The sequence below is a fragment of the Ursus maritimus genome, unplaced genomic scaffold (genome assembly GCF_017311325.1).
Source record: "Ursus maritimus isolate PB19 unplaced genomic scaffold, ASM1731132v1 scaffold_1, whole genome shotgun sequence".
Classification (NCBI taxonomy): Eukaryota; Metazoa; Chordata; class Mammalia; order Carnivora; family Ursidae; genus Ursus; species Ursus maritimus.
The window spans coordinates 59,581,542-59,598,109 of NW_024423343.1; the positions used below are offsets into that span (position 1 = coordinate 59,581,542).

At 38.5% G+C, this 16,568-nt stretch overlaps 1 protein-coding gene across 1 annotated transcript in view; it reads right to left on the reverse strand.

Annotated features, from left to right (window-relative positions):
- The window catches only part of GORASP2 (golgi reassembly stacking protein 2), a 35,162-nt gene extending 19,231 nt beyond the window's left edge, over positions 1–15,931 (reverse strand). The window contains exon 1 of the mRNA XM_040644031.1: positions 15,753–15,931. Coding sequence (XP_040499965.1) covers positions 15,753–15,815 — 63 coding nt within the window. The 5' untranslated portion in view covers positions 15,816–15,931. The remainder of the gene's footprint in view (positions 1–15,752) is intronic.
- Positions 15,932–16,568: the final 637 nt, after the last annotated feature.

The window sequence follows — 16,568 nt, forward strand, 5'->3', positions numbered from 1 at the left end:
ACTTTTTTTTTTTTTTTTAATGGTGTACCTGGCATGTTTGATGCTTGGAAGAAATCTTTTTTTTTTTTTTAAGTTTATTTATTATATTTAAGTAATCTCTACACCAACGTGGGGCTGGAACTCACAACACCAAGATCAAGAGTCACATGCTCTTTTGACTGAGCCAGCCAGGCACCCCCGGAGTCCTACAAATCTTAAACTCCTGTTCCTAACTCTGCAATCACCATCTGAGGGCAAATCTTTATAACCAATGAATTCCTGGACAATACATTATTTTTATAACCATGTATTAATTGTCTCTCACCCCTTTAAAGAAAAAAAGAAAAAGACATAAAATGTTAACTAGCAAGAGGAGAAAAACCATCTTTTAAAATAAATCTCTCAAAAATCAATTCCGGATGGACAATAGATTTGAAGATCAAATAATAAAACAAAAAGGAACAATAAAAAAATAAAACCATAAAGGTAAAATGATAGAGCCTTTAGAGAAATACATAAAGAGAATATCTTTCAGATTTTCAAATACGAACAGACTTCTTAAACTGGATACAAAAAGCACTAATCATAAACTAAAAAAACTTATGAACTGAACTATACTAAAACTACAAATTTCTGCTCGTCAAAAGACACAATTAAGACACTGACAAGATACAATACACACCCAACAAAGGAACTGTATTCAGAACAGATTCAGAACTACTGCAAATCACTAAGAAAGAGATAGTAAAACCACAATGAGATAAGACTTCACATCCACAAGGTTGGCTAAAATAAAGACAATAACAAAGGTTGGAAACAAACCCTCATATATTAATGGTGGGAATGTAAAATGGTGCAGTCACTGTGGAAATAGTTTGGCAGATCCTCAAATGTTAACAAGTTATCACCTGACCCAACAATTCTACTCCCAGATATATAAACAAGAGAAATGAAAGCACGTCCACATAAAAACCTGTACAGAAATATCATAGTTGCATTATTCATAGCAGCCAGAAAGTGGAAACAACCCAAATGTCCCTTAACTGATGAATGAATAAACAAAACGTGGTACATCCATGAAATATTATTTGGCAATAAAAAGGAATGAAGTGTTCATGTTACAACATGAGTCAATCTTGAAAACATTACGCTAAATCATGAAGACCACAGATTGTATGATTCCATTTATATGAGATGTCCAGAAGCAGCAAATCCACAGAAACAGACAGTAGATTAGTGGTTGCTGGGGGTTAGGGGTAGGAGGAATGGGAAGTAGCTTAATGGGTACAGAGTTTCTTTCTGGGGGTAATAAATAGGTTCTGGAATTAACGATTGGTGATGATTGCATAACTGTGACTACACTAAAAAAACAATGAACTATATTTAAAAGGTTGAATTTAATGGTAGGTAAATTATATCTCAATGAAGCTGCTAAACAAACAAACCCAAAACATAACCTAATGGGGAAACAGAGAAAGAGTTTAGCTGATCCTAAGAAAAAAGGATATTGATGTGGCCAATAAATATGAAAATATGCTCAATTCAATAGTCATCAAGAAAATTAAAGCAAATTAAAACCACAATGTGATACCACTACAAACCTACCAGAATGGCCAAAATAAAAAAGACGGAAAATACCAAGTGTTAGTGATGATACAGAACAACTGGAAACCTCAATTACTGCTGGTGGGAATATACATGAGCAAACTATTTGGCGGTATCTGTTAATATTGAAATATTTGACCAAATATTGCACTCTACTATACCCAAGAAAAATGGGTACACATATGTTCTCCAACACAGTTAATGTTCACAGCAGCACTATTTGTACTAGCCCTGAACTAAAAACTATACAATGTTGAGCAAAATACATAAATAAATCCTGGTATATTCTCTCAATGGCATAAAATACATTAATAAAACGAGAGACCTACAACAACACACATTTCACAAGCAGTATTTGAGAAAAAGAGGCCAGACACAAATGAGTACATATGATTCCATTTATATAAAGCTAAGAACAGGTCAAATTAATCTACGATGTTAGCAATCAGGACAGTATACTCTCTGGGGGGTTGGTGGGTAGTCAGTGTGCCTGGAAAGGGATGGATGTTGGTTACAGAAGAATGTTGTTTGTGAAAATTCATCAAGCGGTACACTTACGTGCACTTTAACAAGCTTTAACATATACATACTCCCTCTATCCAAAAAGCAGAAATGAAATTACAACCTAAGAATATACCCAATATTTCACCTACAGAGAACACAGTTTGAAAGCCAGCAATTGAATCTAAAAGAAGTCTGAGTACTCAGTGCAAAGGCCACAAAGTAACTTACTCTAATGCTCATTCTTCTTCAGAGTATTTGAGGATCATTTTTTTAAAATTTAAATTCAATTAATTAACCTACAATGTATTATTAGTTTCACATATAAAGTTCAGTGATTCAGCAGTCTTATATAATAGCCGGTACTCATCACATCACATGCCCTCCTTAATGTCCATCACAGGGTTACCCCATCCCTGCCTCCTCTCCAGTAATCCTCAGCTTGTTTCCTATGCTTAAGGGTCTCTTATGGTTTGTCTCCCTCTCTGGTTTTCTTATTTTTTCCTCTCTTCCCCTATGATCCTCTGTTTTGTTCCTTAGATTCCACATCAGTGAGATCATGATAATTACCTTTCTCTGATTGACTTATTTCACTTAGCATAATACCCTCTAGTTCCATCCACATGGTTGCAAATGGCAAGATTTCATTTTTTTTTTGATGGCTGCATAATACTTCCATCTTCTCTATCCATTCATCTGTCAATGGACATCTGGGCTCTTTCCATAGTTTAGCTATTGTGGACATTGCTGCTATAAACACTGAGGTGCAGGTACCCCTTCGGACCACATTTGTATCTTTGGGGTAGATAACCAGTAGTGCAATTGCTGGGTTGTAGGATAGCTCTATTTTCAACTTTTGGAGGAACCACCATACGGTTTTCCAGAGCGGCTACACCAGCTTTCATTCCCACCAACAGTGTAAAAGGTTCCCCTTTCTCCACATCCTCGCCAACATCTGTCGTTTCCTGACTTGTTGATTTGTATTTCCCTGATGCCGAGTGATGTTGAGCACTTTTTCATATGTCTGTTGGCCATTTGTATGTCTTCTTGGAGAAATGTCTGTTCATGTCTCCTGCCCATTTTTTGATTGGATTATTTGTTCTTGGGGTGTTGAGTTTGATAAGCTCTTTATAGATTTTGGATACTAGTCCTTCATCTGATATTTGCAAATACCTTCTCCCATTCTGTCTGTTGTCTTTTGGTTTTGTCAACTGTTTCCTTTGCTGTGCGAAAGCTTTTTATCTTGAGGAAGTCCCAATAGCTCATTTTTGCCTTTGTTTCCCTTGCCTGTGGAGAGTGTCTAGCAAGAAGCCTCTGCAGCCGAGGTTGAAGAGGTTGCTGCTTGTGTTTTCCTCTAGGATTTTGATGAATTCCTGTCTCACACTTAGGTCTTTCATCCACTTTGAGTCTGTTTTTGTGTATGGTGTAAGAAAATGGTCCAGTTTCCTTTGCTGCGTGTGGCTGTCCAATTTTCCCAAAACCATTAGTTGAAGAGACTTTTTCCCACTGGATATTCTTTCCTGCTTTGTCAAAGATTAGTTGACCATAGAGTTGAGGGTCCATTTCTGGGTTCTCTGTTCTGTTCCATTGATCTATGTGCCTGTTTTTGTACTAGTACAAACGATACTGTCTTGATGATCACAGCTTTGTAACAGAGCTTGACGTCTAGAATTGTGATGCCACCAGTTTTGGTTTTCTTTTTCAACATTCCTTTGGCTATTCGGGATCTTTTCTGGTTCTACACAAATTTTAGGATTATTTTTTCCAGCTGAAAAAAGTTGGTATTTTGATAGGGATTGCATTGAATGTGCAGGTTGTTCTAGGTAACATGGACATTTTAACATTTGTTCTTCCAATCCATGAGCATGGAATGCTTTCCCATTTCTTTGTGTCTTGAATTTCTTTCATGAGTGTTCTATAGTATTCTGAGTACAGTCCTCTGCCTCTCTGGTTAGGTTTATTCCCAGGTATTGTATGGTTTTGGGTGCAATTGTAAATGAGATTGACTCCTTAATTCCTCTTTCTTCTGCCTCACTGTTAGTGTATAGAAATGCAACGAATTTCTGTGCATTGATCTTTATATCCTGCCACTTTGCTGAATTCCTGTATGAGTTCTAGCAATTTTGGGGTGGAGTCTTTTGGGTTTTCCCACAGAGTATCATGTCATCTGCAAAGAGTGAGATTTTCACTTCTTCTTTGCCGATTTAGATGCCTTTTCTTTCTTTTTGTTGCCTGATTGCTGAGTACTTCTACTACTATGTTGAACAGCAGCGGTGAGAGTGGACATCCCTGCTGTGTTCCTGACCTTAGGGGAAAAGTTCTGTTTTTCCTCACTAAAAATGATATTCACGTGGGCTTTTCATATATGGCTTTTATGATCTTGAGGTACGTTCCCTCTATCCCTACACTGTGAAGAGTTTTAATCGAGAAAGGATGCTGTATTTGTTAAATGTTTTTTCTGCATCTATTGAGAGGATCATATGGTTCTTGTCCTTTCTTTTATTAATGTAGTGTATCACACCGACTGATTTGCAGATGTTGAACCACCCTTGCAGCCCTGGAATAAATCCCACTTGTTCATGGTGAATAATCCTTTTAATGCACTGCTGGATTCTATTGGCTAGTATCTTGGTGAGAATTTTTGCATCCAAGTTCATCAGGGATATCGGACTGTAATTCTCCTTTTTGGCGAGGTCTTTGTCTGGTTTTGGGATCGAGGTAATGCTGGCCACATAAAATGAGTTTGGAAGTTTCCCTTCCATTTTTATTTTTTGGAACAGTTTCAGAAGAACAGGTATTAACTCTTCTTTAAATGTTTGGTAGAATACCCCTGCGAAGCCATCTGGCCCTGGGCTCTTGTTTGTTGGGAGATTTTTGATTACTGCTTCTATTTCCTTGCTGTTTTTGTGTCTGTTCAGCTTTTCTATTTCTTCCTGTTTCAGTTTTGGTAGTTTGTACATCTCTAGGAATGTCCCCATTTCTTCCAGATTGCTTGATTTGTTGGCATATAGTTGCTCATGATGTTCTTGTAATTGTGTGTATTTCTTTGGTGTTGGTTGTGATCTCTCCTCTTTCATTCACGATTTTTATTTATTTCGGTCTTTTCTCTTTTTGGTAAGTCTGGCCAGGGGTTTTCGATCTTATTAATTCTTTCAAAGAACCAGCTCCTAGTTTCACTGATCTGTTCTACTGTTCTTTTGGTTTCTATTTCCTTGCTTTCTGCTGTAATCTTTATCAATTTTCTTCTCCTGTTGGGTTTAGGCTTTATTTGCTTTTCTTTCTCCAGCTCCTTTAGGTGTAGGGTTAGGTTGTATATTTGAGATCTTTCTTGTGAAAGGCTTGTATTGCTATATACTTCCCTCTTAGGACTGTCTTTGCTGCATCCCAAAGGTTTGAACAGTTGTGTTTTCATTTTCATTTGTTTCCATGAATTTTTTTTTTTAATTCTTCTTTACTTTCCTGGTTGACCCATTCATTCTTTAGTAGGTTGCTCTTTAGTTTCAGGACCACTCTTATAGTCTATTTACATTTATATGGTTTGGCTACCTGATTTCCAAGCCACCAATAAACAGAGATGAGCCAAAAGAATTGAAAGAGGTTCTACTGCCACTTGATTATAGCAAAAAATGACAGCTGGCAGAAAATGAGAACAAAAATTTCAAAAATCAAAAACCAAAAGGAAGAAAAAAGCACCAGCATTAAGCCATTTACCAAATTCTATATAGTAAGTATGGACTATGCACTTATGAAAAAGGTGTAATTGTGGGGTGCCTGGGTGGCTCAGTTGAGTAAGTGTTTGACTCTTGATTTCGGCTCAGGTCATGATCTCAGGGTTGTAAGACTGAGCCCTGTGTCAGGCTCCATGCCCTGCTTGAGATTCTCTCTCTCCCTCTCCCCATCCCAATCCGTGGGCACACTCTCTCTCATAAATAAATCTTAAAAAAAAAAAAAAAAAAGTTGTGATTGTGTCTTGTTGTAGGGAATGCAAAGATTAAAAAAAAAAGGTCTCTGCAATTAAGCTGATTTTAGAAGTTCTTGCAATTATAAAAATCTGTATGTGTGTGGTCCAAATACAGGAGCCACTAGTCACACATGAAATGTGGCTCGTGTGACTGTGGGGCTGAATTTTTAACTTCATTTAATTTAAATAATTTACATCTAAGTTTAAAAAGCCATATGTGGCTAGAGGCTACCATACTAGACACCAAAAGTCTAGGTCATAAGCACATGATTTGTATTCCAATACAAATATAATACAGCATATGGATGTTATCACAACAATTAAGATATGAAAAGGCTAAAATATATTCAGCATCTGTCAATGGTGCTGGGAAGCATGAAATACATTTTAAAAATAGGCTTGCATATGACATATTCTTGATACTGAAGGCAGTAAATAATCCATTTTAAGTAAGAAATTGACTCTACACAAATCCATTCCCTGAGAGCTCGAACAAGCATGCTGAAGTTCCATTTTTTCCAATTTTCTCAGGCCTCATGGTTTACTTTGAACAATTAAGAAATACAATGCAGCAGCTAAAAATACTAAAGAGTACTTATGCTTACAAATGAATGATAAAAATAAATGTTACCAAAACATGGACAGGTAGAATAAACTATAAACACAATTACTGGCACTTACAGGAGTTGAACTTTACATATGGAGGTTATCTTACCAAAATAAAAATCACAATATGAAAGAAATACTTCTTCCATAAACACTCTAGACAAAAACAGCTACAATAAGCAAGACAAAATCTGTGAGACTTTTATTCAAGAAGCAAAAAATGAGAACCTATGGCAGAAACTACACAGTGAAGGGGTATCCATCCTCATTACATAAAAAGAAATAGGCAACCATGATTAGAAGCTGGACTTGGAATCACCAACTATATAGAAATTCTTCTTTAAGTGGTGTCGTTCAACTACAGGGAGTTTCAGTGGGTTCTGAAATTAATTTAGTGGGTCATTATAAAACAAATGTCAAAATAAGAAAATATCAGAATAGATAAAATGTAAAAAACTCATGACTTAATAAGTCATTATTTTTCGTGAAATGTACTAGGACACACTAGTTGCAAGGGAAAATAAACTGCTTACTTTGATCTGTAATAAAAATAAAGTTTGAAAAACAGCCATTAACTGCTTTGTCCAAACAACCTCCAGATACTAAACGCAATTCAACTTTTGGCTTTTCTCCCACCTTCTGATCCTGCATCATTAGCAAGTATTACCAGATTTAGCATGGAGTTTTCTCTGTGTACAGACCTAACTGTTCTGTACTGGTTGCTTTCCAGTGAAGCATCCATCTCGTCTTCTGGGATTAAAAGTGCAATAGTACTTTATACTAGGTTTGGGTTATTTCACATGAACCACCCTCTCTTTTAAATCTTGGCTTGGGGACAGAGCAACAGCAGAGAAGAAAAGTTTGGGTGGAGTCAGGGGAAGGCATTCTCCCAACTCCATCGGTCATTTACATATTTCCAGCTGAGGAGTACAGAACTGCCACCTTAATGTAACACAGAAAGGAAATTGCAAAGCTACTTCCTGGACACAGGATATCATCAAAGTAGGCACTTTATAAGGTGATATACAAAGATACACTTACCCACATTTCTGGCTACTATGTGAATTATTTCTCTTAAGTTCTCTAACCATGGAGATGTTTCCATAAAATGGGCTCAGTGGAATGTGTAACTGTCTCCTCTTTATTACTGCACCACCAATTCCTTCACACATCAAAGGTAGTTAAGTACCTCTGAATGACTTTCTGTCTACACCATCATCTTCTCTAGCTCTCAATTTAATGTTAACACTCACTTTTGTACTATTTTTAAAAACAGCAGAGATGTTAAATAAGACTAAAAATTAAGTTCAATCCAAGTATCAATGATGACTCATTCCAACTACACACATAAAGCCTCATGTTATATGTATATGCTTGGGTGATCAAAATGACGGGAAAAGACTTGGGAATGTGATATAATAAAAATAAACCCGAAATCCTTCAGTTATAAAAAAAGGCATTTTTGGGGGCACCTGGGTAGCGCAGTGGTTAAGCATCTGCCTTCGGCTCAGGGCGTGATCCCGGCATTCTGGGTTCGAGCCCCACATCAGGCTCCTCCGCTATGACCCTGCTTCTTCCTCTCCCACTCCCCCTGCTTGTGTTCCCTCTCTCGCTGGCTGTCTCTCTCTGTCACATAAATAAATAAAATCTTTAAAAAAAAAAAAAGGCATTTTTGGAGAGGGGTGGGGGTGTTCTTCTGTGTCTGAAAAGGGCCAGTTTTCCTATCTGGGACTTGACACAAATATGTGGAAATTATTTTGCAGTAGAAGCTTTACTTGCTAAAACATTCTCAAATGTTTTCCCAAAATAATTCGAAGAGCATGTTTTTCTTACTGACCCTATGATGTAATTTATAACATATGAAGCAATTTGAAATAAAATTCTAATGGTAAATAAAGGAAATTAAAACCTATCAGTATACAGTACCTTCTTAGAAAAGGTCTGTGTATCAGGAAAATGACGTTGAAAGAAACTGAAGTCTGCTCCAAAAGAAGCAACAATTATGACAACCTGTCACCTAATTTTATAATCTTCAAATACCAACTTAGGTATTTGTTTCTTAGGGAAAGAAAACTTGCTTCGTGACCTTAGGCAATAATCCTTCTGTGCTCCTTTTCATTTAGCTGTAAAGTGAGGAGGTTGACAAGACAGTTTCTAAAACTGAATGACTCACCATGAAATAAGTCTAAATGCTGCTAGCTACAGCTTCTACAGCTTCGGTGTACATCAAACCCAACAACAGTATTTCATTACACAGACTCTTTTAGGCACTTTAATCAACATGTTTAGCATTGCTGTGATGCTAAGCAATAAAAGGGACATTGGTACCCACCTCCCTTTTAAAAAAGACAAAATTTCCTAAAAAAGGAGGATCCTTAAAAATTAGCAGGCACATTAATAAAATCAATGGGTCGGATATGATCCCAAACTTATGCTTCAGGTTTTTAAAAAATTTATTTAAGCAATATCTACACCCCAAGTGGGGCTCAAACTCACGACCCCAAGATCAAGAGTTGCATGCTATTCCAACTGGAGCCAGCCAGGTGCCCCAAAACTTGAGCAGTAAAGTACAGGGTTAGGTACATAAACAAGAAGCAGCTACTGAATTATCAAGTAAATGTATATGCTACCTAGTATGCTTGGAGGCCTATTTTAACTAGTATTGCCACTACAACAGTGGTTCTCAATGGGTGATACAATAATGCAGATGCTAATAACGGCATCTGCTAACATTTATTGAGTCTTTATCATATTCCAGACCACATGCTAAATGCTTTATTATGGAATATCTCATTTAATCCTTGGGATGATAACCAATGAGGTAGGCAGCACTGTTTTATTTTTTTTCACGTTTTCCTATTTTATTTTAATTTTTAAATTATTTTTCATTTTTTACTTTTTATTTGTTTATTTATTTTTATTTATTTTTTAATTAACATATAATGTATTATTGGTTTCAGAGGTACAGGTCTGTGATTCATCAGTCTTATATAATACCCAGTGACAGCACTGTTTTAATAAAGAAGTTTAAGGGCTAGGCCTTCTGTAAGGTGGCAGCAGGCCAAGAAAAAAAAATTACTGTACCCAATTCTTTTCAAAATATTTCATATACAATATCTAATATGGTTTTTAGTACAAAAGGTGGAGGAGGCACTACTATTACCCTCACTTTCAGATAAAAATAATAGAGCTCAAAGAAGTTCAAAGGTTTGCCCAAGAAAACACAGTGATGGAGCTGACAACGAGGATCCAGTGATTCCCAAGAGTAGTCACTGGTGGTGTACTCTGAAGTCTTTCAATATATTCATGTCTACCAGATGACAAGGTTCCTTATTGCTGATAATGTGCTGGAATGCTCTCTCATTGGTTCTTAAAACAAAAACAATCCTTTGCATCATTCTCTTCATGCTGCAGTAAATTTATTTGCAATGCCAAGAGGAACAATGTACAGTCTCTGAGAGTAACTATTTTGGTTCTGCCTGCTGTTTGGAGGAAAAAAAAAGTCATCTTACTCAATCACACCTCTGAAGGCAATCTACAGTTATATACTGAAGTGCATATAAAACCTTTAGAGATAAATATTTTCTAGTTTAGATTAACTAGTATTAGTGAATCAATCAAAATAACATAATCCTTTCAGCACAGTATTAAAGCCAGCAAAATAAATGTACTGAAATTAATGGTTATTCTAAGGTCAATTCTTTTTTCCCTATGTTCTATTCTTATGAAAATTTCAGCGGTATTATTAAAAAAAAGCCCTGTCACTATCTGACCCAGAAAACACTACAGCCAGTGCTGTGCACTCTACTACTTACTGACCAGAACAGAAACTGTAATTACACACCAACGGGTTTCCCCAAGTAAGGATCCTGAGGATGACAGTCCATACATTAAAACACACTTCATCACAAAATATGAAAGTGTAATAAACAGTCTAACACTGATTTGTTCAAGGTCTATTAATATCAGGAAAAGTTTATGTTCAATGATAATTACAATTCCTAAAAGTATGTAAAGTTCACATACATTGTATTCCATGGCATTTATGAACTGAAATAATCTGATTCCTACACTTGAAAGGAATTTCAAAGAATGGTTATTAAACTACTCCATAGTCTTTTTTAAAGATTTTATTTTTAAGTAATCTCTACACCCAACGTGGGGCTCAAATCCACAACCCAGAATCAAGAGTTATATGCTCTACCAACTGAGCCAGCCAGGTGCCCTAACTGCCCAACGTGGGGCTCGAACTCACAACCCTGACATTGAGAGTCACATGCTGTAGACTGAGCCAGCCAGGTACCCGTATTCACAGTCTTTTAGTAGGAGAGATCAATTTTGGGAGATCATTATCTTTAGGTGAGTGTTTACAAAGCTTTTTCGAGTATAACTTTGTATTTGAAAAACATCAAATAACCCACCTGTTTTCTTTTTATACCCACTGTTTTCAGAATGAGTGAGGAGAGAAGAGCATGGTAGTGAGACTTTTGTTTTTCAAATGGGGGAATGAATTTAAAAAGATCGAGAACAGTGTGTTAATAGAAAAAATTATGACTATCAAATATTAGGAATTCCCTTTCTCAAAATAAGTACCAAGTTGAAATCCTACAGGATTTCACGTAGATTAGTGACGCACCATTTAAAAAAGGACAGATCCATGTAACAGTAGCTCTAAGTATCCCATTTTCTCTTCTTTTAAAGATTTTATTTGAGAGCGGAAGCATGAGCAGCGGGAGGGGCAGAGGGAGAGAGAGAAGCAGAATCCATGTTGAGCAGGGAGCCCAACATGGGAGTCATCCCAGGACACTGGAATCATGACCTGAGCCAAAGGCAGACACCCAACAGACTGAGCTACTCAGGCACCCTCCATATTCTATGAAAATAATTCTACTGTCACTTTCTCCTCTAAGAAGAGTATTTAATGCTGCCCAGTCTGCATCAAATAGCTCTGGAGATAAAGGCCTATTATTACACTGGAGACATACTTCATCTCAATGGCCTTTCCTTCAAAACATCCATCACTCAGAATCTCTCTTGAAGGAAATGACAAGGAATAGTGAATATGACATTTTCCATGTCCCCCTAGTGGTGTGAACACTGGTTCCAGAATTTCCTCAGATAACCCCATCTCAAAGAATATTAAGTGTAGAATGCAACTAATTTGAATATTTAAATTTAGAAACAAATCTTATAATGGGCATCAATGAGGCAACTCCAAAAATGTAATTCTGAAAATGACCTTGTGCGGTTTACTTGGTCATTAAGAGAGAACCTAGGCAAGAATTCTGTATTCAACATAGTTCAACTGCAGTAACTTACAGTAACTTCTAACAAATCTAAGAAGCCCTGGCTAACATTTTTCCTGCTTAAATGTTAAGACTGGAGAGTGGGAATAAAAGTGGTACTCATGATGAACATGCAATTGGACTTACTGCATAAAAGAATCTGAAATACGATGCTATTTTTAAAAGAAGGCTTCTGGGGGCACCTGGGTGGTTCAGATGGTTAAGCGTCTGCCTTTGGCTCAGGTCATGATCTCAGGTTCCTGGGATCAAGCCCTATATCAGGCTCCCTTCTCAGTGGGGAGCCTGCTTCTTCCTCTCCCTCTGCAGATCCCCTTGCTCATGCTTTGTCTTTCTCTCTCTCTCAAATAAATAAATTAATTTTTTTTAAAAAAAGGCTTCTGAACAAATTTAAAAATTTCCAATAGGAGTCCACCTTTTAAAAATATCCTTTAATTATTTTTTGTGAATATACAAGTATTTCATGACCAGTGTGGAAATTTTAGAAAATATACTGAAGTTTAAAAGGAATATAAAAATGTCACCATTCACCAATAACCCTTTTTAATATCTTGGCTGATTATCTTTCCATTTTATTTTCCTGGACACTCAACTGTACATGCACCTACACAGAGAGGTACCTACGGCCACGGAGTGTTTTGAAACACCGTTTTCATGAACGTATAGCATTCCAATCGCGGTTAGGGCCTGATTTATTTACCAGTTCCTCAGCAACTGGATATTTAGGTAGTAATCAACATCTTAATAAAACTTCAGACCATACTGTACTCGAAATGTCTCACATTCAAAATCTTTGTGAAAAATGGGTAAGGGGCAAGATTAGGCACAGGAAAAATACATTAGCAGTATTTACTTTCAGATGACAGAATTACAGATAATTTAGATTCTTTGTTATACTTTTTTAACTTATTTAAAAGGTCTGTAATGAACAGGTGTTGATCAGAAAACAATGTAGTAATCTACTAAAATGAAGATCGTTTGTATAAATAAACAACATTAAGATTCAATTACTTGAGAAAATGTATTTTAAGTGAAAACAAAGGTAGTTAAGGTGAACACGTACTGGTGACAGCAAAGACTAGAAAAACCAAATGTCCATCACCAGGAGGTGCTGTTTAACTAAACTATGGTGTAACAAACTACTACGGAGCTAAGTGAAACCAAGAGGCAGATCTCTATGTGCTGCTATGGAAAGACTGCCAAGATGATTATCAAATAAGAAGACCAGAGGGGAGTAACAGTATGTATCTTATGATTCCAACAGTTACAATATGAAACAGAAAGAGTAAAGGGGAGCAGAATTCTTTTTACATGCATAAAACATTTTTGAAAAGATACTTAAGAAACTATAGTAGTTACTTCTAGGGTAAGAATGGGGAATTGGATATAAAGTATGATCACAACCTGAAAAAGTTCATTAATACATAAATGCATAATACGTAAAAAGGAAAGTACACCCCTCACAGCAGAAAATCTGAAACTATTTCAAGGTTGTCCCCTAAAAAATTTTAAAAGCAGAATCTACTAATGGATATGGAAAAGAGAAAAAATGTAAAGTTCAATCTATGTGAATTGTAAGGACTTGGAAAAAAACAATAATAAAACAGCAGTGAATATGGGTGTCACTGTAATTGTTATTTCAAAACCCAAACAAGTTTTAATTACTAACAAGGAAATGGCCAGGGAATCAACTAATAAAGAAAACAAACTGCTCATCAAATCATTCTAGAATTTGTTAACATGAGTGATTTTATTCCAAGGTTATCTTACCATATTTATTCTAGTTTACTAGCTCAGTAATCCAGCAGTGGAATATATCACTGTATATTTAGGCCATAATAAATGAAAGGAAGATTTTTCTATATGCTCAGATTTAACACAGTACTTCCCCTCTAAAAACAAAGGTAACTGGAAACCAATTACAGAATCAGGGACAGAGTGGGTTAGGAACTCAAAAACATTTTAAAAATTCTCCTAAGTTAGATGGTCACTACTATTTTAAAGCTCCCTCTAATAAAACCTGAATAAGATTTCATCTTTTGCAACATTTATGCTCCAGATGCAGACTGGAAACTAAGGTAGTCCCTAGTGCTTCTGAAAATCAGATTTATAGATTAATAACACATCTGCACTACTGAATATGTAGGAGTGCTGAATTACTGAGGTGCACCTATATAAAGAAAATATACTTCAACTTATTTTACATGGAGCACAGTCATTAACAGAAGTCATTCAACTGCAACCACTCTGATGTGTACATCTTTCTAACAGACTTTTAAAACTCAATTATGCTGTTTTACTGAGTGCATGTATCATTAAAATATCATGAATCTCCAAAGATTCATGGTCACAATCAGCCACGGTGAGAATCAGCTGGTAATACCGGATATCACGCCCCAGGGTAGAATACTCAAAATCAAACCAGATGATAGAAAAATACTGCCACTAACTTTCACTTTACATTTGGATCTGACCTTTCTCCTCCAATTTCTCCCATCCGTGCGGCTCTTGGGGTTGGCTTAGCTGAAGGAAATATGCTTTGTTTATCTTCTGGGAAAATCATCCTTTCCTACCAACAGTGTGGCTTCAAGAGAGATTTTTAGTAGAGTGGAGAGACAAGACATGCTAATCCTGATGATGAGAAAGGTGATCGATCACAGTGCTATCACACCCATATATGGGTAATTCACTTTAAGAATGTTGTCTCACCTAAAACATGGGCTCTAAGGCAGAAAATGACTATACTCACCAGAAAGTACACGTTCTCACTTTCAGTGAAAATGTTCTTGCCTGTGAACAGCTACTTAGTGACACTCTATTACGTCCTGAAATGGTACAACAGATTGGGGCCACTTTGCTGACAATCCATCATGTTGCCCTCACGCAGGTGTCACAGCACATAACCATCAATGCTACTTTTAAAGACTTCCAGTTCTATAAGTATACCACACGCTTTGCAACAACTTAGGTTGCTCATAAGCAGGGGCTTACCTAAAGCTTTTTGAGACACTATGTTTTTATTCTGGTGACTGAGGCTGCTTTCCTTTATTTACCTAGATTTTTTTTTTCAACGTTCCTCTCCATTACCTCTACTAGCACTGTGGATCTAAACCTTAATCTCCACCACACCCTGAGCAGTCTCAGAACAGAACGGAAGTTCCCCCCCACCAGGAAATGTGGAAAAGGAGGGTTGGAAAGGTCAGGAGCGACCCGGGAGAGGAAAAACTCCTGCAAAATCAAGTATATTTAAGTCCGTCAAACCTACTTCTGGACCATTTCATTTTCTGTTTGCCTAATTGGTTTTCCGCACATCCAGACAGCGCCGAATAAACACCTGCCGTCGCATCCCCTGCCTCTAGCTTGCGAGCTCCAGGCTTCATTTTCTCAGGAAACTCAAATGCTACCTTTATCATCACCTCTTCTGCAGATTTTGCCCCCAAGCCTTTCCTAACTTTGTAAGCTAAGAATTAAGAGAGAGGGAACAGAGAAGGCCGTGAGGAGAAAAATGTTGTCCCCTCGCCCCCCATGTTTGGGCCGCCCCCCGATTAAGTGGCCGGCTGTCGCCCCGGTTCCACCCCGTCCTCCCAGGGCGGCGCACCCAGGGCCCGGAGCGCTCCGGGAAGGCGGGATGCGAGAGGCCTCCTGAACCGGCCTCGGCTAATGCAGCGCCGGCGGTCGCCGCTCTCCTTCGGGGTCGGGCCTGGCTGTCCCGGGAAGGGGCCCGTCGGGGCCTCTGCCTCCCTGCGGCCGGGCCCCGCCTCCAGCCCGCCTTTCCTAAGCCGTGTCGGAGCCCTTACCCGCAGGACGTGGTAGCCTTCCGTGCCCCCGCCAGGGATCTCGACGCTCTGCGAGGACCCCATGGCGGCGGGCAATCAGTGCGGCCGGGCCGGATCCGAGCTGCTCCCCGCCCCCGGCGCACCGTCCGCTCCGCTCCTCCGCGTAGCACTTGGGACGTGGCACTCGCTGCCGCCGGAGAGCCGGGCCGCACTGCCCGCCGGGAGAGCGTCGCCGCGGCACCCACGGCCGCTGCGACGCCGCAGACAGCGCCACCTGCCGCAAATCACCGGAAGGGCCCTGAACACGCGCGGGCGGGGAGGGGCTTACTCGTGCTCGCGAGACAGCAGAAATACAGTTCGTACAGCCTCGGCATCTTGCTACGGATCCTTGGGTTGGACAAGCTTTATCTAGACGCGTTCCCGCTCGCCCGAAGGAACGATTGCTTTGTCGTAGCTCCCCCTGGTGCCCAGTGTCAGGGAAAGGGCTGCTACTGAAAAGAATAGGGATGGGTAAAAACAGCTCTCTGTTCTCCATGTTTATAGGTCTTGTCCCAGATTGTAGAGAAGGTGATGGTGCCTCTCTGAATCCCGCATCCGCTCACCTAACTCAATTTCATAAAGGAAAACTTTCTGTTTCTATTTTTGCCTTCCTAATTATGAGAACAAGATCGAGGATAGGTCACCATCTGAGCGATGTCAGAGTGGGAAGGGCAGTTGGATGTCCTTGGTGTCCTACCTCCTGCTGCTGGGTTTCCCACTTCCTTTAGGTAGCCAAGTTGTATTCGCACTTTTCCTATTCCGTTTCTCCTTTTGCCCTTTCCCTCTAAAATCTCCAAT